Source organism: Heptranchias perlo, unplaced genomic scaffold, assembly GCF_035084215.1.
Source record: "Heptranchias perlo isolate sHepPer1 unplaced genomic scaffold, sHepPer1.hap1 HAP1_SCAFFOLD_47, whole genome shotgun sequence".
Taxonomy (NCBI): Eukaryota; Metazoa; Chordata; class Chondrichthyes; order Hexanchiformes; family Hexanchidae; genus Heptranchias; species Heptranchias perlo.
Window position 1 is genome coordinate 646,720 of NW_027139484.1, and position 25,543 is coordinate 672,262.

Sequence of the window (25,543 nt, forward strand, 5' to 3'; positions counted from 1 at the left end):
ATCATGTTTAACAAGGCAACGTTCTCCTGCTGATTTTTATATTTCTGTTTAACCCTTTATTAATATTATATTTATTACAGAGCATCAGAATCTGGGAACGTCTGTCACCACCATGGCTGAAGGTTCAAACAGGGGAGAAGATCCAACATCATCAAAAAGAATGAGAATGGGCTCAGGTAGGTTCAGAAAATTCATCAAAATATAATTTCTGTCCTGTCAAAGGGTCCAGATCACGAGCAGGAACCTCAGCTCACACAGGAAGAGGGAACAGCACAGATACTGAGTACCGAGAGGGATGTGAGTGACCATCTAGAGGGACAGTGCAGTCACAGGTGGAGGGATCTCCTGAGTACTGGAAATGTCCAATTGATACCTGGTGTTGGGGACTGTAAGGTGGATAGAGACAGTGATTCAGAGGATGGTCTTCCTGAGCAACAGTGAGAGACCAGGGAACAGGGAACCCTGAGTTGGGCAGGGGGTGAGAGGCAGGTGGGACACAGGAATAGGAGAGTGATAGTTGTGGGAGATTCTATAGTGAGGGGAATAGACAGACTCTTCTGTAGCCCTGAGGAGGTCCCGAATAGTAAGTTATCTCCCTGGTGTCAAAGGGAAGAACATCCTGGAACGGGTGGGACCATCTCTGGGAAGGGAAGGAGAGCAGAGAATAGCCATGGTCGGAACTAATAACACGGATAGAAATACGTTTATAGAGGGCATATTGAGACTTAGCACTGGACTAAAAAAACAAGGCTTAGAGTTGGTGATCTCCGGATTGTTTTCCACTGGGCCGCTTATGGGGTGAAATATGAAGCAGATCAATGTGTGGCTGCAGGGCTGGAGCAGGAGGGAAGTGTTCACGGTCTTGGGGACTAGAGTGAGTTCAGGCAGAAGGGAAGGGACGGTCACAATCTGAACCGACCAACAATGGTTTTGTAGACTGAGTGAATGGAGCAGGAGGGAAGGGTTCACGGTCTTGGGGACGAGAGTGAGTTCAGGGAGAAGGGAAGGGACGGTCACGGTCTGAACCGACCAACAATGGTTTTACAGACTGGGTGAATGGAGCAGGAGGGAAGGGTTCATGGTCTTGGGGACTAGAGTCAGTTCAGGGAGAAGGGAAGGGACGTTCACGGTCTGAACTGACCTACAATGGTTTTACAGACTGGGTGAATGGAGCAGTGGGAGGGTTTCAGCTCATATGACTGGAGGGTGGGAAAACTCATGTTCTGAGACTAGAGAGTGGAATTAATAAAACTGTTGGAGCAGAACAGAAGATGTATGAAATATTGAAAAGTTATTAGCAGGAAAAAATGAAGGTGGTTTTGAAATAGAGAGATAAAGTCACTTGGTATTAAAAAGAAAAGCAAATAAACGCAAACTGGTCAACATTCCAAAAAATCGAGAGTTGGGATTGTGTGTTATGTCTGGGAATATACAAATCGTTCCAAACATATTCGGAAAGTCAGAAGTATAAGAGATGTGATCGAGTATCTGTGAGACAGGGCCTGAGTTTTCACAGGACTCAGAGCGAAATTTTTCTGATTAAAACATTTTGAGGGGAGATAAAAATAGCTCTGGACACCAGTATTAATAAAAGGTTCTAAGACAGAATGAGAACAAAAACAACTTGTATTTATATAGCGCCTTCAATGTAGTAAAACGATACAGGGTGCGTCAAAGGTGCGATTATCAAACAAAATTTGACACCGAGTCAAATAAGGAGATATTAGGACGGGTGACCAAAAGCTTGGGCAAAGAGGTAGGTTTTAAGGAGCGTGTTAAAGGAGAAGAGAGAGAAGGAGAGGTTTCGAACTTTAGGATGTTCCATGGAGTTATGTTGAGAGAGAATCCGTATGAACGCAGTTAAGCAATAGGAAGGGAAATAGCACAATTTTCAGTGGGTTTTGCAGGCCAACAAGCAGTGGAGGTGAGATAGAGGGGGAACTGGGGGAAACTGGTTGTGGATGAAGTTTAGGGGAGATAAAAAATATTTCCTTTAGTTTCTAAAAATGGAAGTGAAAATGTTGGTGTACGAGAGGAGGATGTGGGCCCAGAGTTAGAGATAACTGTAGACAGGATTTGAATCAGAGAAACATCGCCGAGGTGGATAAATCACTGGGCCCAGAGATAACACACCCTAGGCTGTTAAAGGAATTCAAAGAGGAGATAGGAGGGGCTCTGGTCACAATTTCTCAATCCTCATGTGTTATTAAAAATATCCAGGTGGACTGAAGGAGTCACAAGTAATGTCTCTGATAAAATAGGGAGAGAGGGTCAACGGGTAACTGGAGACCAATTAGTCTCCGTCAGCAGTGGGCAAACTCCTCGACTCTGCAATTCCAGGTCGAATTAGTGAACATTTAGAGATACAGGGGATGATCAGGGGAGGCTGGAACTGATTCGCTGCAGACAAGTCGTATTTGACAAATTTAATACAGCTTTGTCGAGAGGTGACTCGATAGATCGATGGAATGTAGCACATGCGGTGTATATGGGTTTTCAGAAGGTGTTTGATAATGTTCCACACAGGAGGCTTCAGCTGTTTGTTATAAGAGGAAATGTAGCCGCCCGGATAGAAAGTCGATAATGTGTTTAGTTTTCTCCATTTTTGTTCACAGATCCGAACACTGCAATCACTGAGTTCCTGACAAAGTGCGACGATTACCTGCTGTTCCAGTTGACGAAATTCTACCGGGACAGACTGGAACAGGCGATTGAAGAAGGGGTGGACGGAGTCAGCTCGTTGTTAACATACGAGGGGCATTTCAGTGCACAGGAACATCGGGTAAGTGGGAGGGACACAGAATGAGTTTGGATTATTTAAACATCACAGAATTAACAGGATATCAGATCGTGGAAACACAGAATTTTAAAGAACAGAAACAGGCCAAGTAAGAAAGAAATGGGTCAAACTGAAAATACAGTGAATCTGATACAATGATACGAAGAGTTGAAAATACCCAGTGGATCGGTCGGTGTCTGTACAAAGGACAGGGGAACGGTTCGGGTATAACTCTTGTGTGGACTGAAAACAAAAGGGAAACAGTTTCTGTGGAAATGCGAAAAGGAGGTACCAATATATTTATTAATATTCTTCGCAGAAAGTCGTTGATATCGTGGAGAAGGGAAACAGGGCGGACAGTTCCAAACTTCTCCTAAATCTGGTGATGGAGAAAGGCTCTCGGGCCCGAAGGGTGATGTGGGAATCCTTTGTGAAAATGCACCATGCGGTACCAAAGTTGGACAAAATACTGAAAGAGATGCAGGAACTTGGTACGGTAAAATCACACACTGAATTCAATTTCAGACTGAAACATTGCAGAATTTACTGTTATATTACACAGATCTGATTTCATGAAATCTAATTGATTTAAACAGGTCCTGATCCATTTGATTATATGAACATCGGACGAGGTTTATCTGAAATACCCAGTCACCTGAAAGGTCAGTGATGAAGTGGAGATTTCAAACCATTTATTTCACTTCTGAGAATCGGAATGTTTGACTGTAGACTTTTGTTTAGAGATTGTCACAATCTGGGAATCAGAAGTTCAAAAGGTGGAGGGAACAGAAATTAACCTCGTTTGGATTCGACATCAATACTCAACTATTCTGCGTAGATTCAAGTTACAATTGACAAGATTTTTGACACATCCTGTAAATATGCGGAGTTTGCATTTTTTCACTTTATCAGGCTGCTGATCGCTATCACTTGTTAAATCCCCATACACTCCTGGCAGGATCCCGATACACTGTGAATCCCCATACGACTGTAAACAATTTTACAACTCCAAGTTATAGTCCAGCAATTTTATTTTAAATTCACAAGCTTTCGGAGGCTTCCTCCTTCCTCAGGTGAACGAAATGAAATCCTCGAAATGAAATCGCATTTATAATTCACAGAACAATGCTTGGTGATTACAGACAGTTTTTTCAACTGCCCGTTGCCAAGGCAATCAGTGTGCAGACAGACAGGTGTTACCTGCCAGGTCTCAGAATATACAAATCACCAAAAAAAAACAACAAAAAAAAAACAGAGATAGAGAGGTAGAAACATAGAAAAGACAGCAACTGACCCGTTATATTAAAAACAGATAACATTTGTTCGCTGGTGGGGTAACGTGTAGCGTGACATGAACCCAAGATCCCGGTTGAGGCCGTCCTCATGGGTGCGGAACTTGGCTATCAATTTCTGTTCGACGATTTTGCGTTGTCGTGTGTCTCGAAGGCCGCCTTGGAGTACGCTTACCCGAAGGTCGGTGGATGAATGTCCTTGACTGCTGAAGTGTTCCCCGACTGGGAGGGAACCCTCCTGTTTGGCGATTGTTGCGCGGTGTCCGTTCATCCGTTGTCGCAGCGTCTGCATGGTCTCGCCAATGTACCATGCTCTGACACCAATGACACCACAATCCCCATACACACCTCGCAGGATCCCGATACACTGTGAATCCCCATACACACCTGGCAGGATCCTGATGAACTGTGAATCCCCATACACATCTCGAGGGATCCTAATACACTGTGATACCCCAGACACCACCAGACAAGATCCTGATTCACTGTGAATCCCCATACACACCTGGCAGGATCCCGATACACTGTGAATACCCACACACACCTGGCAGGATCCTGATACACTGTGAATACCCACACACACCTGGCAGGATCCTGATACACTGTGAATACCCACACACACCTGGTAGGATCCTGATATACTATGAATCCCCACACACAACTCCAATGTGCCTCACAGATGCTTTGGGCTCACAATTAATGAGCAGTGCTTTGAGCCAGACGTCACGGTTTATCTGCGCCACTAGAAATCTGCTCACAATCACCTGTGGGGAAAGAGGTGAGAAATGCAAAATGTTAAAAATGTTATCATTTCACAGACGTCAAAGTGTTCGATCTGATCTGAGAAGATGTACAGATGTTCACACAATAGATCATTAATCCGTGGAGAAATGTGAGGGAAAGACAATGTTCAGGGTAATTCGGAAGTTATGGGCTAGCCTCCTAATGGCAGTGAAAGAGAGAACCTTATTCTGCTCAAAAAATAGCCCTTTAACTCAGAGGTGTTTAGATCCAATGTAATTTCCCAAACCTGCATTGTATGAAATTCAGACCAAAATGAAACAACGGAGTATAATTACTGGGAAAACAGTTGAAATGAACTGTGAATCTTTTCTGCTCTAACATTAAACTGAGTGATGTGGGCAGTAGTATTTTTAATTCTAATCGGTGATATGACAGGACTGTTATAAAAGCACATTTGTTGTTGGTGTAAAACGGCTGAAAAAATGTTCGCAATTTCTGAAACACAATATAACAGGAGAATGATTAGAGACAGGAAAAGGCCATTTGGCCCAAAGATGCTTGTCCCTGTTCGAGAGATGACCCGACCTACCCCTCCTCTCAGTGTACCCACAGAAACACGTTCAATTGCCTCTTGACCCCACTTACACTGCCCCTTTAATGTCCTTGCCAGGCTCTCTGGACCCTTGGGTGAGAAAATTACCCTGATTTCCCTTCCCCGTTATTAATTTTGTTGATTGTGAGCCTGTTTCCTGTTTCTGTTGAGTATATTCAAGACTGAGATCGATAGAGTTTTGGACACTAAGGGAATCAATGTATATGTGGACAGGGTAGGCAAGTGGATTTAAGGTAGATCAACCATGACCTTAATGAATGGCGGCGGAGGCTCGAGGGGCCGTATGGCCTACACCTGCTTCTATTTCTTATGTTCTTACTAATGTTGGGAATTCCATTGAAATATTTCAATCCTGAATTCGCTTGCACAAACAAAATACACGAAACCCTCTCACCACTCCCTCAACCTAAAGTCCGAGTACCTTCCATCATCATTCTGATTCCCCTCTGTACCTACAGAATGGCAATAATCATTACCTGTGAAAAAGTGATTGTAGAAATGTACGTAATACCCCAGATAACCTGCCCGAGTCCTGAATCAACAGCAACTTAACTCCTGTCTATTCAATCTAATCTTCTCCCAATACACACAACACCCCAGATAACCTGCCCGAGTCCTGAATCAACAGCAACTTAACTCCTGCCTATTCAATCTAACCTTCTCCCAATACACACAACACCCCAGATAACCTGCACCAGTCCTGAATCAACAGCAACTGAACTCCTGCCTATTCATTCTAATCTTCTCCCAATACACACAACACCCCAGATAACCTGCACCAGTCCTGAATCAACAGCAACTTAACTCCTGCCTATTCAATCTAACCTTCTCCCAATACACACAACACCCCAGATAACCTGCACCAGTCCTGAATCAACAGCAACTTAACTCCTGCCTATTCAATCTAACCTTCTCCCAATACACACAACACCCCAGATAACGTGCACCAGTCCTGAATCAACAGCAACTTAACTCCTGCCTATTCAATCTAACCTTCTCCCAATACACACAACACCCCAGATAACCTGCACCAGTCCTGAATCAACAGCATCTTAACTCCTGCCTATTCAATCTAATCTTCTCCCAATACACACAACACCCCAGATAACCTGCACCAGTCCTGAATCAACAGCAACTTAACTCCTGCCTATTCAATCTAACCTTCTCCCAATACACACAACACCCCAGATAACCTGCACCAGTCCTGAATCAACAGCAACTTAACTCCTGTCTATTCAATCTAACCTTCTCCCAATACACACAACACCCCAGATAACCTGCACCAGTCCTGAATCAACAGCATCTTAACTCCTGCCTATTCAATCTAATCTTCTCCCAATACACACAACACCCCAGATAACCTGCACCAGTCCTGAATCAATAGCAACTTAACTCCTGCCTATTCAATCTAACCTTCTCCCAATACACACAACACCCCAGATAACCTGCACCAGTCCTGAATCAACAGCAACTTAACTCCTGCCTATTCAATCTAACCTTCTCCCAATACACACAACACCCCAGATAACCTGCCCGAGTCCTGAATCAATAGCAACTTAACTCCTGCCTATTCAATCTAACCTTCTCCCAATACACACAACACCCCAGATAACCTGCTCGAGTCCTGAATCAATAGCAACTTAACTCCTGCCTATTCAATCTAACCTTCTCCCAATACACACAACACCCCAGATAACCTGCACCAGTCCTGAATCAACAGCAACTTAACTCCTGCCTATTCAATCTAACCTTCTCCCAATACACACAACACCCCAGATAACCTGCACCAGTCCTGAATCAACAGCAACTTAACTCCTGCCTATTCAATCTAATCTTCTCCCAATACACACAACACCCCAGATAACCTGCACCAGTCCTGAATCAACAGCAACTTAACTCCTGCCTATTCAATCTAACCTTCTCCCAATACACACAACACCCCAGATAACCTGCACCAGTCCTGAAACAATAGCAGTTTAACTTCTGTCATCGTCTTATTCCTCTCCGTGGCTTCACACTTGCAATAATATTCCTCCAGTGACTACAAGTGCCCACAATACCCCAGGTAACCTTTCCAGGACCTGATACACTAACAGTGGAACTTCTGTCTATTCACAAACTGTCCCTCTCCCAGTTCCCACAATACCCCAGGTAACCTGTCCAGGACCTGATACACTAACAGTGGAACTTCTGACTATTCACAAACTGTCCCTCTCCCAATGCCCACAATATCCCAGATAACCTGCCCGAGGTCTGATAGAATAACAGTGGAACTTCTGTCCATTCACAGTCTGTCCCTCTCCCAGTGCCCACAATATCCCAGAATAACCTGCCCGAGGTCTGATAGAATAACAGTGGAACTTATGCCCATTCACAGTCTGTCCCTCTCCCAATGCACACTATAACCTATTTCCCATTTCCGCAGAGGGTCAGCAACACTGACAGTTTCATAAATTATTCCACTGGAACTTCAAGTTTCGTATACCAGAATCACGTTTGGATTTGTATTGTGATGTCCATAGTACAGGGCAGGACTGATAGTATTAATCATCAGAGGGAAAATATCACCTTCATCGAAATCTCCATGTTCAGTAAATATTAGAATCAAGTGAGGATTTGAAACTTTTCTCCGCCGTGATTCACTTTCAAACGAGCTTTTCAGGAACTGAGTTTAATTTCCTGCTCGCACCTCTATTGAAGCTGTGAATTCAATCTCGCAACATTTTACTGAATAGTAAAGTGAGATTGAGAATTTGTTTTTATGTCAATGCAACTAACATTGAGAACCACTTTCTGTCTGTTCTAATTGAAGATGTTCAACAGAAACACAAGGAAACACTCCGGGTCCAAACTGAAACACTGAGAGTGAACACGATCCTAATAAAGGAGAAGGTTAAGATTTTCCAGCTGGTCAATCTATACACTGAGCTAACGGTCATTTCTACTGTTCGAGATCGGACACTAGTAGAACATGAACTGCTGGCAAGAGGACGAGACCATGAACAGTGGAGAAAGAAACATCTCCGCAGAGAACTGGAAAAAATCCGAACTGATCAATTGTTCCAGAGCAGTTTTTCCCAGAGAAAATCCAAATCTGGGAGTTCAGCAGCAGTGAGCGGAGTCGCGGGGATTGGAAAAACAACAATGGTACAAAAGATTGTTTATGACTGGGCCACTGGGAAAATATACCCACACTTTCAATTTGTTTTCAGTTTTAAATTCCGTGAGTTAAATGCTCTGAACTGTCGTATAAACTTGTGGAACTTGATACTAATTTTCTATCCTTACTTGAGGAATATTCTGGGAGAGCTCTGGAAGAACCCAAAGGGATTACTGTTTATATTCGATGGTTTAGATGAATTCAAGGACAGTATCGATTTTGATAACAATCGGATAAATACAGAGGCTGATTACATGTGCACAGATCCTGAAGACCAGTGTGAAGTGTCCGACATTGTGTACAGTTTAATACAGCACAAGCTGCTCCCAGGATGTTCAGTGCTCGTGACCAGCCGCCCCACTGCATTACATTTATTGGAAAAGGCTGAGATCAGTGTCTGGGCTGAAATCCTGGGATTTGTTGGTGAAGAACGGAAGGACTATTTCAACAAGTTTTTTGAAGATCAGGCGGTGGCAGCAGCTGTTTTCAAACATGTGGAGGAGAACGAGATCCTGTACACCATGTGTTACAACCCTTCCTACTGCTGGATCCTCGGTCTGTCACTGGGTCCCTTCTTCACACAAAGAGACAGGAAACAGCAGCGAGTTCCCAAGACCATCACCCAACTATATTCCTACTATATTTATAACATTCTGAAAAAACACGGACGAGAGATTGAATCCCCCCGTGATGTGTTACTGAAGGTCGGTGAGATGGCCTTCACTGGAGTCTCTGAGAAGAAGATTGTGTTTAGAAATGGAGATTTGATCAAGTACAATCTGCAACCTTCCCAGTTCCTGTCTGGGTTCATGATGGAACTTTTGGAGAGAGATGATTCTGCCCAGAGTGTGGTTTACACATTCCCGCACCTCACCATCCAAGAGTTTGTAGCCGCACTCGCACAATTCCTGACTCCAGATCCAGGGCACATCCGGAAACTCCTCAGTGAAGCCCACAGCAAGAAAGATGGACGATTTGAGATATTTCTCCGTTTTGTTGTTGGTCTCTCCTCCTCACGGTCAGCTCGGCCCCTGGAGGAGTTTCTGGGTCCATTTCTTCATCAAACAATCTGTGGAGTGATTGACTGGGTGAAGGAGAAGGTTGTTGGAGAGATTGGAAACTTATGGAATGAAACTGGGAAACGAGACCTCCTGAACACATTCCACTACCTGTTTGAGTCTCACAATACAACACTGGCTCGGGCCACAGTGGGATCTGTGGAAAGACTTACATTTAATGAATTGCGACTGACCCCGATTGACTGTGCCGTTCTGTCTCATGTCATTGGACTCTGTGATACAATAAAACACCTCAATCTCCGGAGCTGCTCCATTCAGTGTGAAGGACTCCAGCGGCTGGGACCCGCACTGCACAAATGCCAGGTGTTGAGGTAACTGTTTATTTGTCTCTTATTGTTCGGCCAATTGTCGAACAGTCACGGATTGTATTGTTGCTCCGTAATGAAGGGAAACAAACAGTTCAGTTAAACCAGAGAGAAGCAGTTTGAACACAAAGATGACAAATGATAAGAGCATCGGTTAGTAATTCCCTCAGGACTGAAGAATCTAAAATGGATCCTTGTGAACAAGTCGGGATTTTACAGTCTTTATCGGATCAGTAAATACAGGTCACTGAAAGAGTCTGATAATTTAATTGCAATTCATCGTATTTATTGATGTTTTTCTCACTTCCTGAGATATGTCCATTGAAGAGGCTCCTTCTCACTGTTACTGACACGTCGACCGACACTAACTGCAGCAGTCTGTGTGTCGGAGCATCCCACCCTCTTACCGAGGTGTGGGGGCAAGTGACGGTCACCGGACTGTCAACGTGTGTTGGAGAGGGAAGCAGAAACACCAAACATTCAGTAACAAAGAGCAAAACACAGCTTTCGGGCAGTCAACCGTCAGTGGGCGGGCTGAGCTTTCCCCGCAGGACGGCGGTACGTTATCTTAACTCATCAATGACACAGCCCTTCACACTCTCCAATACATCCACCATCTCTTCACCCAGCTGGCAGCACTCATGCCTCTGAGTCAGCAGGTCGTGGAGTCAGGCCCCTCGCTCATTAATCCAGGCCGACAATTCAGTGGGATTAGGGAACTAAAATCTGCCGGTAAAAGGTTCCAATCTAACGGGTTGTGGGTGTACAGACACACACCGGCCAGCGGTGGGGTCTCACACACACCGGGAGGCTCCTGGGGTTAACCAGGGGCAATGAATCTGGGAATTTCCCATAATCTGCTCCCTGTGTGAGGACCTGCTCTGGGATGGAACTTCAGAAAATTCCCCAAAAACTGTCGGGCCCGTTACACCTGAAATAAATGTAGAGCCGGTTTAATGGGGAACAATGTGAGAGACTCCCCTCCCCAAGAAACTAGGACTAAAGAAACATTTAAAACTTGTAACAGGACAGAATAACCTCTCCTTATCACATGAAATCCTGTGGGACAGATTTTACAGCAGCCGTTAGCGCCGTTTCACAGTATAACTCACCCCGAGATATTATACAGATTAATATAATACTGCATAAAGTACACGTAATCACCGCTTTATCATTTAATTCAGGGAAAATCGCCCCATTCCCATAAAATCTGGGATTTGAGGAGCAGCAGAAATGAGACAAGTTTCCCCAAACATGACGGGACCGGTCACTGACCTCCAGGAGGGTAATTCTGATCATCAGGGAATGAGACCGGACTGAGGGACATTAAAAGGCTTCACACAGACAGCACTTTATTTAATAAATACATATACTGACAGTCCCTGAATATATGGGGTGTTGGACAGAGTGAGATTCATTGTCAGTGACAGGGAAATCTGGTTATTAATTTCCTGAAGATTTTTCAGTGTTTCGTGTAATATCAGAGAGAAATTGTATCACATCGGGGATTGGATTCAGTTTGTTTCTCACTCTCTGTCTGTTTGTGTTTAGACTGGTGAGAAATAAACTGGGAGATTCAGGAGTGAAACTACTGTCTGCGGCTCTGAGGAACCCGGACTGCAAAATACAGGAACTGGAGTAAGTATCAGACTGTGTGAGATTGTGTTTATAATAACTGGATGTCTAACACGGTACATTAATGTCAGCATAAGTAATAATAATACAAATAAATACTGGGAATTTAATCTGATTCCTGTTATCTCTGCTCGTCTCTCTCCTCACTCTGATCTCCAGTTTATGTGATAACGATCTCACAGCTTCTTGTATCGAGGATCTCGTCTCCGCTCTCCGTACAAACCGGTCACTGACGGAGCTGAACCTGGGGAGAAATCATCTGGGAGATTCAGGAGTGAAACTACTGTCTGCGGCTCTGAGGAACCCGGACTGTAAAATACAGGAACTGCAGTAAGTATCAGACTGTGTGAGATTGTGTTTACAACAATTGAATGTTTAACACTCAACATTATGACTGGTATCTGTAATAATAATACAAATAAATACTGGGAATTTACTTTGATTCCTGTTATCTCTGCTCGTCTCTCTCTCGCTCCATATCTCTGATCTCCAGGTTAAGGGATAATGATCTCACAGATTCTTGTACCGAGGATCTCTCCTCCGCTCTCAGTGCAAACCGGTCACTGATGGGTCTGGACCTGAGTAATAATAAACTGGGAGATTCAGGAGTGAAACTACTGTCTGCGGCTCTGAGGAACCCGGACTGTAAAATACAGAAACTGGAGTAAGTATCAGACTGTGAGATTGTGTTGATAATAACTGGATGCTGAACACGATACATTAATGTCAGAATAAGTAACAATAATTCAGTAAATACTGAGAATTTAATCTGATTCCTGTTATCTCTGCTCATCTCTCTCTCTCTCTCTCTCTCTGATCTCCAGGTTATGCGCGAACGATCTCACAGATTCTTGTACCGATGATCTCTCCTCCGCTCTCAGTACAAACCGGTCACTGACGGTTCTGAACCTGAGTTATAATAAACTGGGAGATTCAGGAGTGAAACTACTGTCTGAGGCTCTGCGGAATCCGGACTGTAAAATACAGAAACTGGAGTAAGTATCAGACTGTGTGAGATTGTGTTTATAATAACTGGATGCTGAACACGATACATTAATGTCAGAATAAGTAACAATAATTCATTAAATACTGAGATTTTACTCTGATTCCTGTTATCATAGAATCATAGAATCATAGAAGTTACAACATGGAAACAGGCCCTTCGGCCCAACATGTCCATGTCGCCAAGTTTATACCACTAAGCTAGTCCCAATTGCCTGCACTTGGCCCATATCCCTCTATACCCATCTTACCCATGTAACTGTCCAAATGCTTTTTAAAAGACAAAATTGTACCCGCCTCTACTACTGCCTCTGGCAGCTCGTTCCAGACACTCACCACCCTTTGTATATCTCCCCTCTCACCTTAAATCTATGCCCCCTCGTTATAGACTCCCCTACCTTTGGGAAAAGATTTTGACTATCTACCTTATCTATGCCCCTCATTATTTTATAGACTTCTATAAGATCACACCTTAACCTCCTACTCTCCAGGGAAAAAAGTCCCAGTCTATCTAACCTCTCCCTATAAGTCAAACCATCAAGTCCCGGTAGCATCCAAGGAAATCTTTTCTGCACTCTTTCTAGTTTAATAATATCCTTTCTATAATAGGGTGACCAGAACTGTACACAGTATTCCAAGTGTGGTCTTACTAATGTCCTGTACAACTTCAACAAGACATCCCAACTCCTGTATTCAATGTTCTGACCAATGAAACCAAGCATGCCGAATGCCTTCTTCACCACCCTATCCACCTGTGACTCCACTTTCAAGGAGCTATGAACCTGTACTCGGAGATCTCTTTGTTCTATAACTCTCCCCAACGCCCTACCATTAACGGAGTAGGTCCTGGCCCGATTCGATCGACCAAAATGCATCACCTCACATTTATCAAAATTAAACTCCATCTGCCATTCATCGGCCCACTGGCCCAATTTATCAAGATCCCGTTGCAATCCAAGATAACCTTCTTCACTGTCCACAATGCCACCAATCTTGGTGTCATCTGCAAACTTACTAACCATGCCTCCTAAATTCTCAACCAAATCATTAATATAAATAACAAATAACAGCGGACCCAGCACCGATCCCTGAGGCACACAGCTGGACACAGGCCTCCACTTTGAATAAACAACCCTCTACAGCCACACTCTGTCTTCTGTCGTCAAGCCAATTTTGTATCCAATTGGCTACCTCACCTTGGATCCCATGAGATTTAACCTTATGTAACAATTTAGCATGCGGTACCTTGTCAAAGGCTTTGCTGAAGTCCATGTAGACCACGTCTACTGCACAGCCCTCATCTATCTTCTTGGTTACCCCTTCAAAAAACTCAATCAAATTCGTGAGACATGATTTTCCTCTCACAAAACCATGCTGACTGTTCCTAATCAGTCCCTGCCTCTCCAAATGCCTGTAGATCCTGTCTCTCAGAATACCCTCGAACAACTTACCCACGACAGATGTCAGGCTCACCGGTCTGTAGTTCCCAGGCTTTTCCCTGCCGCCCTTAAACAAAGGCACAACATTTGCTGCCCTCCAATCTTCAGGCACCTAACCTGTAGCTGTCGATGATTCAAATATCTCTGCTCGGGGACCCGCAATTTCCTCCCTAACCTCCCATAACGTCCTGGGATACATTTCATATCTCTGCTCGTCTCTCTCTCTCTCTGATCTCCAGGTTATGCGCTAACGATCTCACAGATTCTTGTACCGAGGATCTCGTCTCCGCTCTCAGTACAAACCGGTCACTGACGGTTCTGAACATGAGTCATAATAAACTGGGAGATTCAGGAGTGAAACTACTGTCTGCGGCTCTGAGGAACCCGGACTGTAAAATACAGGAACTGGAGTAAGTATCAGACTGTGTGAGATTGTGTTTATAATAACTGGATGTCTAACATGGTACATTAATCTCAGTATAAGTAACAATAATACAAATAAATACTGGATATTTCCCCTGATTCCTGTTATTTCTCTCTCTCTGATCCCCAGTCTGACTGATGTCGGTTTCACAGATTCTTGTACCGATCTCGTCTCCGCTCTCCATGAAAACCAGTCACTGACGGATCTGTCTCTGGGATCAAACTCCTTCACAGACCGATCTGTCCCCACTCTCCGCTCCCTCATACTGACCCGCAGGAGTCTGGAGCGGATCGGGTGAGTGTTTGTGTTCATCTTTAATACAATAAATAAAATATCAATGGGATTCAGTCCCTTTTATGGGTAATATCTGTGTAATTATTATTGAAATATTAACCCCAGTCTCCCTGTTATTTACACTGTTGTTCAATCTGTTTATTTCCTGTTTAATCGTTAATCTGTTTCAGGCTGGGGGACAATCAGTTCAGTTCAAACGGAAAGAATCAGCTGAAGTCACTGCAGGGAACGAGACCCGGACTGAGTGTGGGAGTGTGAACATTTCAATTTATAACCATTCCTGGTCTCATTATATGATCATTTCAATTTATAACCATTCCTGGTCTCATTATATGAATATTTTTGGCCGATTCTCTGTCCCTCCCCTTTAACCGGCAGCGCTCCAGGTTCAAATCCGAACGGCCCTTTAATGGATTCCAGCTCGAGCTGAGCGAGCGTCGTCTCCCATTGTGACGTCAGAGGCCCAGAGACAGGGTCACGAGACTCAATCACCCGGTCCCCCAGCGCTGATTCTGCAGGATATCCGGGGCTGGATGGTCCCCAATGGGGCACTGGGTCAATGTACAGACAGGAAGGGCCCAGGGTGGGGCTCAGTCTGGGCTGCAGTGGGACACTGGGTCAATGTACAGACAGGAAGGGCCCGGGGTGGAGCTCAGGCTGCGCTGCAGTGGGACACTGGGTCAATGTACAGACAGGAAGGGGCCAAGGTGGGGCTCAGTCTGGGCTGCAGTGGGACACTGGGTCAATGTGCAGACAGGAAGGGCCCAGGGTGGGGCTCAGTCTGGGCTGCAGTGGGACACTGGGTCACTGTACAGACAGGAAGGGCCAAGAGTGTGGCTCAGGCTGCGCTGCAGTGGGACACTGGGTCAATGTCCAGACAGGAAGGGCACAGAGTGGGGCTCAGTCTGGGCTGCAGTGGGACACTGGGTCAATGTACGGAGAGGAAGGGCCCAGGGTGGGGCTCAGTCTGGGCTGCAGTGAGACACTGGGTCAATGTACAGACAGGAAGGGCCCAGGGTGGGTCTCAGTCTGGGTTGCAGTGGGAAACTGGGTCAATGTGCAGACAGGAAGGTCCCAGGGTGGGGCTCAGTCTGGGCTGCAGTGGGACACTGGATCAATGTACAGACAGGAATGGCCCAGGGTGTGGCTCAGTCTGGGCTGCAGTGGGAGAATGGGTGAATGTACATACAGGAAGGGCCCAGGGTGGGGCTCAGTCAGGGCTGCAGTGAGACACTGGGTCAATGTACGGACAGGAAGGGCCCAGTGTGGGGCACAGTCTGGGCTGCAGTGGGACACTGGTTGAATGTACAGACAGGAAGGGCCAAGGGTGGGGCTCAGTCTGGGCTGCAGTGGGACACTGGGTCAATACACAGACAGGAAGGGCCCAGGGTGGGGCTCAGTCTGGGCTGCAGTGTGACATTGGGACAATGTGCAGACAGGAAGGGCCCAGGGTGGGGCTCAGTCTGGGCTGCAGTGGGACACTGGGTCAATGTACAGACAGGAAGGGGCCAGGGTGGGGCTCAGTCTGGGCTGCAGTGGGACACTGGGTCAATGTACAGACAGGAAGGGCCCAGCGTGGGGCACAGTCTGGGATGCAGTGGGACACTGGTTCAATGTACAGACAGGAAGGGCCCAGGGTGGGGCTCAGTCTGGGCTGCAGTGGGACACTGGGTCAATACACAGACAGGAAGGGCCCAGGGTGGGGCTCAGTCTGGGCTGCAGTGGGACACTGGGTCAATGCACAGACAGGGAGGGCCCAGGGTGGGGCTCAGTCTGGGCTGCAGTGGGACACTGGGTCAATACACAGACAGGAAGGGCCCAGGGTGGGGCTCAGTCTGGGCTGCAGTGGGACACTGGGTCAACGTACAGACAGGAAGGGCCCAGGGTGGGGCTCAGTCTGGGCTGCAGTGAGACTCTGGGTCAATGTACAGACAGGAAGGGCCCAAGCTGGGGCTCAGTCTGGGCTACAGTGGGACACTGGATCAATGTACAGAAAGGAAAGGCCAAGGGTGGGGCTCAGTCTGGGCTGCAGTGGGACACTGAGTCAATGTACAGACAGGAAGGGCCCAGGGTGGGGTTCAGTCTGGGCTGCAGTGAGTCACTTGGTCAATGTACCCGACAGGAAAGGACCAGGGTGGGGCTCAGTCTGGGCTGCAGTGGGACACTGGGTCAAGGTACAGACAGGAAGGGCCCAGAGTGGGTCTCAGTCTGGGCTGCAGTGGGAAACTGGGTCAATGTGCAGACAGGAAGGGCATAGGGTGGGGCTCAGTCTGTGCTGCAGTGGGACACTGGATCAATGTACAGACAGGAATGGCCCAGGGTGTGGCTCAGTCTGGGCTGCAGTGGGAGAATGGGTGAATGTACATACAGGAAGGGCCCAGGGTGGGGCTCAGTCAGGGCTGCAGTGAGACACTGGGTCAATGTACGGACAGGCAGGGCCCAGTGTGGGCTTCAGTTTTGGCTGAATTGAGACACTTGGTCAATGTACCCGACAGGAAGGGCCCAGGGTGGGGCTCAGTCTGGGCTGCAGTGGGCCACTGTGTGAATGTACAGACAGGAAGGGCCAAGGGTGGGGCTCAGTCTGGGCTGCAGTGAGACACTGGGTCAATGTACAGACAGGAAGGGCCAAGGGTGGGGCTCAGTCTGGGCTGCAGTGGGACACTTGGTCAATGTACCCGACAGGAAAGGACCAGGGTGGGGCTCAGTCTGGGCTGCAGTGGGACACTGGGTCAAGGTACAGACAGGAAGGGCCCAGGGTGGGTCTCAATCTGGGCTGCAGTGGGAAACTGGGTCAATGTACAGACAGGAAGGGCCCAGGGTGGGGCTCAGTCTGGGCTGCAGTGGGACACTGGATCAATGTACAGACAGGAATGGCCCAGGGTGGGGCTCATTCTGGGCTGCAGTGGGACACTGGGTCAATACACAGACAGGAAGGGCCCAGGGTGGGGCTCAGTCTGGGCTGCAGTGGGACACTGGGTCAATGCACAGACAGGAAGGGCCCAGGGTGGGGCTCAGTCTGGGCTGCAGTGTGACATTGGGACAATGTACAGACAGGAAGGGCCCAAGGTGGGTCTCAGCCTGGGCTGCAGTGAGACACTGGGTCAATGCACAGACAGGGAGGGCCCAGGGTGGGGCTCAGTCTGGGCTGCAGTTGGACACTGGGTCAATGTACAGACAGGAAGGGGCCAGGGTGGGGCTCAGTCTGTGCTGCAGTGGGACACTGGATCAATGTACAGACAGGAAAGGCCCAGGGTGGGGCTCAGTCTGGGCTGCAGCGGTACACTGGATCAATGTACAGACAGGAAGGGCCAAGGGTGGTGCTCAGTCTGGGCTGCAGTGGGACACTTGGTCAATGTACAGACAGGAAGGGCCCAGGGTAGGGCTCAGTCTGGGCTGCATTGGGACAATGATTCAAATTACAGACAGGAAGGGCCCAGGGTGGGGCTCAATGTGGGCTGCAGTGGGACACTGGGTCAATGTACAGACAGGAAGGGCCCAGGGTGGGGCTCAGTCTGGGCTGAAGTGGGACACTGGGTCAATGTACAGACAGGAAGGGCCCAGGGTGGGGCTCAGTCTGGGCTGCAGTGGGACACTGGGTCAATGTACAGACAGGAAGGGCCCAGGGTGGGTCTCAGTCTGGGCTGCAGTGGGACACTGGTTCAATGTACAGACAGGAAGGGCCCAGGGTGGGGCTCAGTCTGGGCTGCAGTGGGACACTGGGTCAATGTACAGACAGGAAGGGCCCAGAGTGGGGCTGAGTCTGGGCTGCAGTGGGACATTAGGTCAATGTGCAGACAGGAAGGGCCCAGGGTAGGGCTCAGTCTGGGCTGCGGTGGAACACTGGGTCACTGTTTTGACAAGATGTAATCAGGATAACAAATGTCCCTCTGTGCAGTGTGTGTCCCTCCCAGTGAGGAATCAGACTCTGTGACAAGTATCCGTACAACCCTCCAAAATCTCTTCCCTCCTCCAATTCTTTCCTCTCACACAACCCCCACTGCCATTGCTCCATCATTGGTGGCCGTGTCTTTTTCTGCCTGGACCCTTAGCTCTGGAATACCCTTCTTAAACCTCTCCGCCTCTCTCTCCTCCTTTAAGACGCTCCTTAAAACCTGCCTCTTTGCCCAAGCTTTTGGTCACTTGTCCTAATACCTCCTGTGTGGCTCGGTGTAACAGGATTCGCTCCTGTGAAGCGCCCCGACTATAAAGGTGCAATATAAATGTAAGTTGTTGTCTGTGTGTTGTGTTCATAAAACTCCACCGCTTACTTCAGCTCAGGCCTGGTCTCGTTATTTCTTTTTAAATGGTGTTAGTGTTTTAAAATATTGAATAAAGGATCCTTGAAATTACATCCCTCTTCCTCCAAGCGGCATCGCAGACCTGACTGTTTGGTCCAGTGAACTGTGTGTGTGGGTGTGGGTGTGTCGGGGGGAGGGGTCTTACCCGGTCGGCTGGAAGTTCAGTTCACACAAAACGGTGAGAGACTGTGAGCAAAAGAGCTCAGCTGGGACCCCACAATCTGGCCTCCCGACATGCAACGCAAAATGGCCGCCATGCACCTGTCCCACAATGGCCAACGTGAAACCGCCTCACAAATCACAGAATGGTCCATCACAAAAGGAAGCCATTCGGCCCATCGTGCCGGTGTCGGCTCTTTTGAAAAGCTAACCAGATGGTCCCATTGCCCTGATCTTTCCCCGTGGCCAACATATTTTTCCTTTTCTAGTAATTATCTAATTCCCTTTTGAAAGTTACTATTGAATCTGCTTCCACCTCCCTTTCAGGCAGTGAATTGCAGATCATTACAACTCGCTGCATAATAAAAATAATCCTTCCTCATGTCACCTCTGATGCTTTTGACAATTATTTAAATCTGTGTCCTCTGGTTCCCGAGACCCCTGCCACTGGAAAGAGTTTCTCCTTATTTACTCCATCAAAACCCTTCAAATGGCCGCTCTGTCCCCTCAAAGTTGTCCCATCTCCCCGAAACACAAGCATCATTTTGAAATTATAACAAACCCTCGAAGCCCGGACAGGGGTTCATGTTTCTGACGTTAATCTCCTCTCGGCCCCTGTTTGTCTCACACTGGGTTAACGTGTTTGTATAACATTGCAGGCCGGACTACTTTAAACCCAGGCTCTTCTAACCTGGTTAAATCACAACGGTCACAATCGAACAGGAACATGATAAACCGAGGCCCCAAACCAGGGTCCAGAGAGGAAATTAAACCCCAGGGCAATAAACAGACCGAACTCACATGGACCCTGTTTGCGTGCAGCCTGTGGAGGAGGCCTCGATTGGTCCCTTCTGGAGGAGGCTTCAACGGTATCGCTCTGGAGGAGGAGGCCCGGGCCGTTCCCCTCTCGGGGAGGCAATGGGCAGCCCAGAGGGATCCCAGAGTGACAGTCTTTATATTTAGACAACCGCCACAACATCTTCGATGACTACATCAACTTCTAATATAGAGAAAAAAACAAGTCAGCTTGGAAGACAGGGCAAATATGTGAGAGCAAGGCTGAATGGCATCTATTTTAATGCAAGGAGTCTTGCGAATAAGGTGGATGAACTGAAGGTGTTGATAAACACATGGGAGTATGATACTGTTGCTGTCACAGAGACATGGTTTGGGGAGGGGCAAGACTGGCAGCTCAATATTCCGGGGTACAGAATCTTCAGGCGAGACAGAGGGGGAGGTATAAGAGGAGGGAGGGTCGCAATATTAATTAAAGCATCAATTACTGCCATAAGGAGGGATGATATATTAGCAGGTTCCTCTAATGAGGCCATATGGGTGGAGCTTAAAAACAAAACGGGGCAAGCACTTTGATGGGAGTGTACTATAGGCCCCCAAACAGTCAGGGGGAGATAGAGGAACAGATATGTAGGCAAATCTCAGAAAATTGTGCAAATAATAGGGTAATAATAGTGGGGGATTTCAACTTCCCCAATATTAACTGGGATACTCAGAGTGTAAAAGGCTTAGAGGGTACAAAATTCTTAACGTGCATCCAGGAGAGCTTTTTGAGCCAGCATGTAGAAAGTCCGACAAGAGAGGGGGCGGTACTGGACCTAATTCTAGGGAATGTGGCCGGCCAAGTGGAAGAAGTGCTAGTAGGTGAGCGCTTTGGTGACAGTGACCATAATTCGGTGAGATTTAAGGTGGTCATGGAAAAGGACAGGGAGGGGCCGGAAATAAAGGTTCTAAATTGGGGGAAGGCCGATTTTAATAGGATAAGGCAGGATCTGGCCAAAATGGATTGGGATCAGCTGCTTGTAGGAAAATCCGCATCGGAGCAATGGGAGTCTTTCAGAAGGGAGATTGAGACCATACAATGGCAACATGTTCCCGTAAAGGTCAAGGGTGGTTCCAAGAACTCCAGGGAATCTTGGATGTCAGGGGATATACGAGAATGGATTAGGAAAAAAAGGAGGGCTTTTGGCAGTTAAAAAAGGCTAAAGACGGAGGAAGCCCTAGAGGAGTACAAAAAGTGCAGGGGGATACTTAAAAAAGAAATTAGGAGATCAAGGAGGGGCCATGAAATAACACTGGCGAGCAAAATAAAGGAAAATCCTAAGATGTTTTATAAGTATATTAAGGGTAAGAGGATGACTAGGGAAAAATAGGGCCCATTAGGGACAAAAATGGCAATCTGTGTGTGGAGCCGGCAGATGTAGGAGGGGTTCTAAATGAATTTTTTGCATCTGTTTTCACTATGGAGAAGGACGATGTAGACATAGAAATACGGCAGGGGGACTGTGATATACTCGAACATATTAACATCGAGCGGGAGGAGGTATTGGCGGTTTTAGCAGGCCTAAAAATGGATAAATCCCCAGGCCCGGACGAAATGTATCCCAGGCTACTGTGTGAGGCAAAGGAGGAGATTGCGGGGGCTCTGACACATATATTCAGAACCTTTCTGGCCACAGGGGATGTGCCAGAGGACTGGAGAACCGCTAATGTAATGCCATTATTCAAGAAGGGGATTAGGGTAAAACCGGGGAACTACAGGCCAGTGAGCCTAACATCAGTGGTAGGAAAATTATTGGAAAAAATTCTGAAGGACAAAATTAGTCTCCACTTGGAGAAGCAAGGATTAATGAGGGATAGTCAACATGGCTTTGTCAAGGGAAGATCATGTCTGACTAATTTGATTGAATTTTTTGAGGGGGTGACTAGGTGTGTGGATGAGGGTAACGCAGTGGATGTGGTATACTTGGATTTCAGTAAGGCCTTCGATAAAGTCCCCCACAGGAGACTGGTCAAGAAGGTACGAGCCCATGGAATCCAGGGTGCCTTGGCACTTTGGATACAAAACTGGCTTAGTGGCAGAAGGCAGAGGGTGATGGTCGAAGGTTGTTTTTGTGACTGGAAGCCTGTGGCCAGTGGGGTACCACAGGGATCGGTGCTGGGTCCCTTGCTGTTTGTGGTCTACATTAACGACTTGTATATGAATGTAAAAGGTATGATCAGTAAGTTCGCTGATGATGCAAAAATTTGTAGGGTGGTAAATAGCGAGGAGGATAGCCTCAGTCTGCAGGACGATATAGATGGGTTGGTCAGATGGGCGGAACAGTGGCAAATGGAATTTAACCCGGAAATATGCGAGGTGATGCACTTTGGAGGGACTAACAAGGCAAGGGAATACACAATGAATGGGAGGACCCGAGGCAAGACAGAGGGTCAGAGGGATCTTGGTGTGCAAGTTCACAGATCCCTGAAGGCGGCGGAACAGGTAGATAAGGTGGTAAAGAAGGCATATGGGATACTTGCCTTTATTAGCCGAGGCATAGAATATAAGAGCAAGGAGGTTATGATGGAGCTGTATAAAACACTGGTTAGGCCACAGCTGGAGTACTGTGTGCAGTTCTGGTCGCCACACTACAGGAAGGATGTGATCGCTTTGGAGAGGGTGCAGAGGAGAATCACCAGGATGTTACCAGGGCTGGAGCGCTTCAGCTATGATGAGAGACTGGGAAGATTGGGTTTGTTTTCCTTGGAGCAGAGGAGGCTGAGGGGGGACATGATTGAGGTGTACAAAATTATAAGGGGCACAGATTGGATGGATACGAAGGAGCTTTTTCCCTTCGTTGAGGGTTCTATAACAAGGGGGCATAGATTCAAGGTAAAAGGCGGGAGGTTTAGAGGGGATTTGAGAAAGAACTTTTTCACCCAGAGGGTGGTTGGAGTCTGGAACTCACTGCCTGAAAGAGTTGTGGAGGCAGGAACCCTCACAACATTCAAGAAGCATTTGGATGAGCACTTGAAATGCCATAGCATACAAGGCTACGGACCAAATGCTGGAATATGGGATTAGATTAGACAGGGCTTGATGGCCGGCGCAGACACGATGGGCCGAAGGGCCTCTATCCGTGCTCTATGACTCTATGACTCCAAGCAAAACGTTGGTCCCTGAGAGGCTGAGACGGGAGAAATTATAATGGGGAATAATTTCAAAATTTGCAGATCACACAAAGCTTGCAAGTATCGTAAACAGTGAGGAGGATAGTAATAGACTTCAAGAGGACATAGACAGGCTGGTGAAATGGGCGGACACATGGAACATGAAATTTAACGCAGAGAAGTAATACATCTTGGCAGGAAGAATGAGGAGAGGCAATGTAAACTAAATGGTACAATTCTAAAGGGGGTGCAGGAACAGATAGACCTGGGGGTGCATGTACACAAATCTGTGAAGGTTGCAGGACTGGTTGAGAAACCGGTTTAAAATTATAGAGGCCTCGAGTATAAAAACAAGCAGGTTGTTTACATAGGAACAGGAGGAGGCCGTTCAGCCTCTCGAAGCTGTTACGCAGTAACAGCAGGAGACCATTCAGCCCCTCAAGCCCATTACACAGTAACAGGAGTAGCCACTCAGCCCCTCAAATCTGTTACACAGGATCAGGAGGAGGCCGTTCAACCCCTCGAGCCTGTTACACAGGAACAGGAGGAGGCCATTCATTCCATCGAGCCTGTTACACAGGAACAGGAGGAGGCGATTCAGCCCCTCGAGTCTGTTACAGAGGAGTAGGAGGAGGCCATTCAGCCCCTCGTGCCGCTTACACAGAGCAGGAAGAGGCCTTTCAGCCCCTCGAGCCTGTTATACAGGAAGAGGAGAAGGCCATTCAGCGACTGTAATATGTTTTGTAGAAACAGGAGGAGGCCATTAAGACCATCGGGCCTGTAACACAGGAACAGAAAAAGGCCATTCAGTGCGTCGAGCCTGTTACACTGTAACAGCAGGGGACCATTCAGTCTCTTCAAACTTTAACTCAAGAACAGAAGCTCACCATTCATCCCCTGGAGTCTGTGACATAGGAACAGGAGGAGGCCATTCATCCCCTGGAGTCTGTTACACAGGAACAGGAGGAGGCCATTTATCCCCTGGAGTCTGTTACACAGGAACAGGAGGAGGCCATTCATCCCCTGGAGTCTGTTACACAGGAACAGGAGGAGGCCATTCAGCCCCTGGAGTCTGTTACACAGGAACAGGAGGAGGCCATTCAGCCCCTGGAGTCTGTGACATAGGAACAGGAGGAGGCCATTCAGTCCCTGGAGTCTGTTATATAGAAACAGGAGGAGGCCATTCAGCCCCCGGAGTCTGTTACACAGGAACAGGAGCAGGCCATTCAGCCCCTGGAGTCTGTGACATAGGAACAGGAGGAGGCCATTCAGGCCCTGGAGTCTGTTACACAGGAACAGGAGCAGGCCATTCAGGCCCTGGAGTCTGTTACACAGGAACAGGAGGAGGCCATTCAGCCCCTGGAGTCTGTTACACAGGAACAGGAGCAGGCCATTCAGGCCATGGAGTCTGTTACACAGGAACAGGAGGAGGCCATTCAGCCCCTGGAGTCTGTTACATAGGAACAGGAGGAGGTCATTCAGCCCCTGGAGTCTGTTACACAGGAACAGGAGGAGGCCATTCATCCCCTGGAGTCTGTTACATAGGAACAGGAGGAGGCCATTCATCCCCTGGAGTCTGTTACATAGGAACAGGAGGAGGTCATTCAGCCCCTGGAGTCTGTTACATAGGAACAGGAGGAGGTCATTCAGCCCCTGGAGTCTGTTACACAGGAACAGGAGGAGGCCATTCATCCCCTGGAGTCTGTTACACAGGAACAGGAGGAGGCCATTCATCCCCTGGAGTCTGTTACACAGGAACAGGAGGAGGCCATTCAGTCCCTGGAGTCTGTTACATAGGAACAGGAGGAGGCCATTCATCCCCTGGAGTCTGTTACATAGGAACAGGAGGAGGCCATTCAGCCCCTGGAGTCTGTTACATAGGAACAGGAGGAGGTCATTCAGCCCCTGGAGTCTGTTACACAGGAACAGGAGGAGGCCATTCATCCCCTGGAGTCTGTTACATAGGAACAGGAGGAGGTCATTCAGCCCCTGGAGTCTGTTACACAGGAACAGGAGGAGGCCATTCAGTCCCTGGAGTCTGTTACATAGGAACAGGAGGAGGCCATTCATCCCCTGGAGTCTGTTACATAGGAACAGGAGGAGGCCATTCAGCCCCTGGAGTCTGTTACATAGGAACAGGAGGAGGTCATTCAGCCCCTGGAGTCTGTTACACAGGAACAGGAGGAGGCCATTCATCCCCTGGAGTCTGTTACACAGGAACAGGAGGAGGCCATTCAGCCCCTGGAGTCTGTGACATAGGAACAAGAGGAGGCCATTCAGCCCATGGAGTCTGTTACACAGGAACAGGAGGAGGCCAGTCAGCCCCACGTGCCAGTTACATAGTAACAGTTGGAGGCAATTCCTCCCCTCGA

At 47.6% G+C, this 25,543-nt stretch overlaps 1 protein-coding gene across 2 annotated transcripts in view; it reads left to right on the forward strand.

Annotated features, from left to right (window-relative positions):
- The window catches only part of LOC137313365 (NACHT, LRR and PYD domains-containing protein 3-like), a 47,522-nt gene that overhangs the window by 19,386 nt on the left and 2,593 nt on the right, over positions 1–25,543 (forward strand). Inside the window, exons 2-11 of one of the 2 annotated variants that reach the window (XM_067979491.1) lie at positions 81–176; positions 2,616–2,782; positions 3,099–3,270; positions 3,376–3,441; positions 8,241–9,978; positions 11,524–11,610; positions 11,767–11,937; positions 12,101–12,271; positions 12,432–12,602; positions 14,288–14,458. In XM_067979491.1, the coding sequence (XP_067835592.1) occupies positions 81–176; positions 2,616–2,782; positions 3,099–3,270; positions 3,376–3,441; positions 8,241–9,978; positions 11,524–11,610; positions 11,767–11,937; positions 12,101–12,271; positions 12,432–12,602; positions 14,288–14,458 (3,010 nt within the window). Of the gene's footprint in view, positions 1–80; positions 177–2,615; positions 2,783–3,098; positions 3,271–3,375; positions 3,442–8,240; positions 9,979–11,523; positions 11,611–11,766; positions 11,938–12,100; positions 12,272–12,431; positions 12,603–14,287; positions 14,459–14,601; positions 14,767–14,936; positions 19,039–25,543 lie in introns of those variants that run through there. The other variant, XM_067979490.1, reaches the window with a different exon arrangement.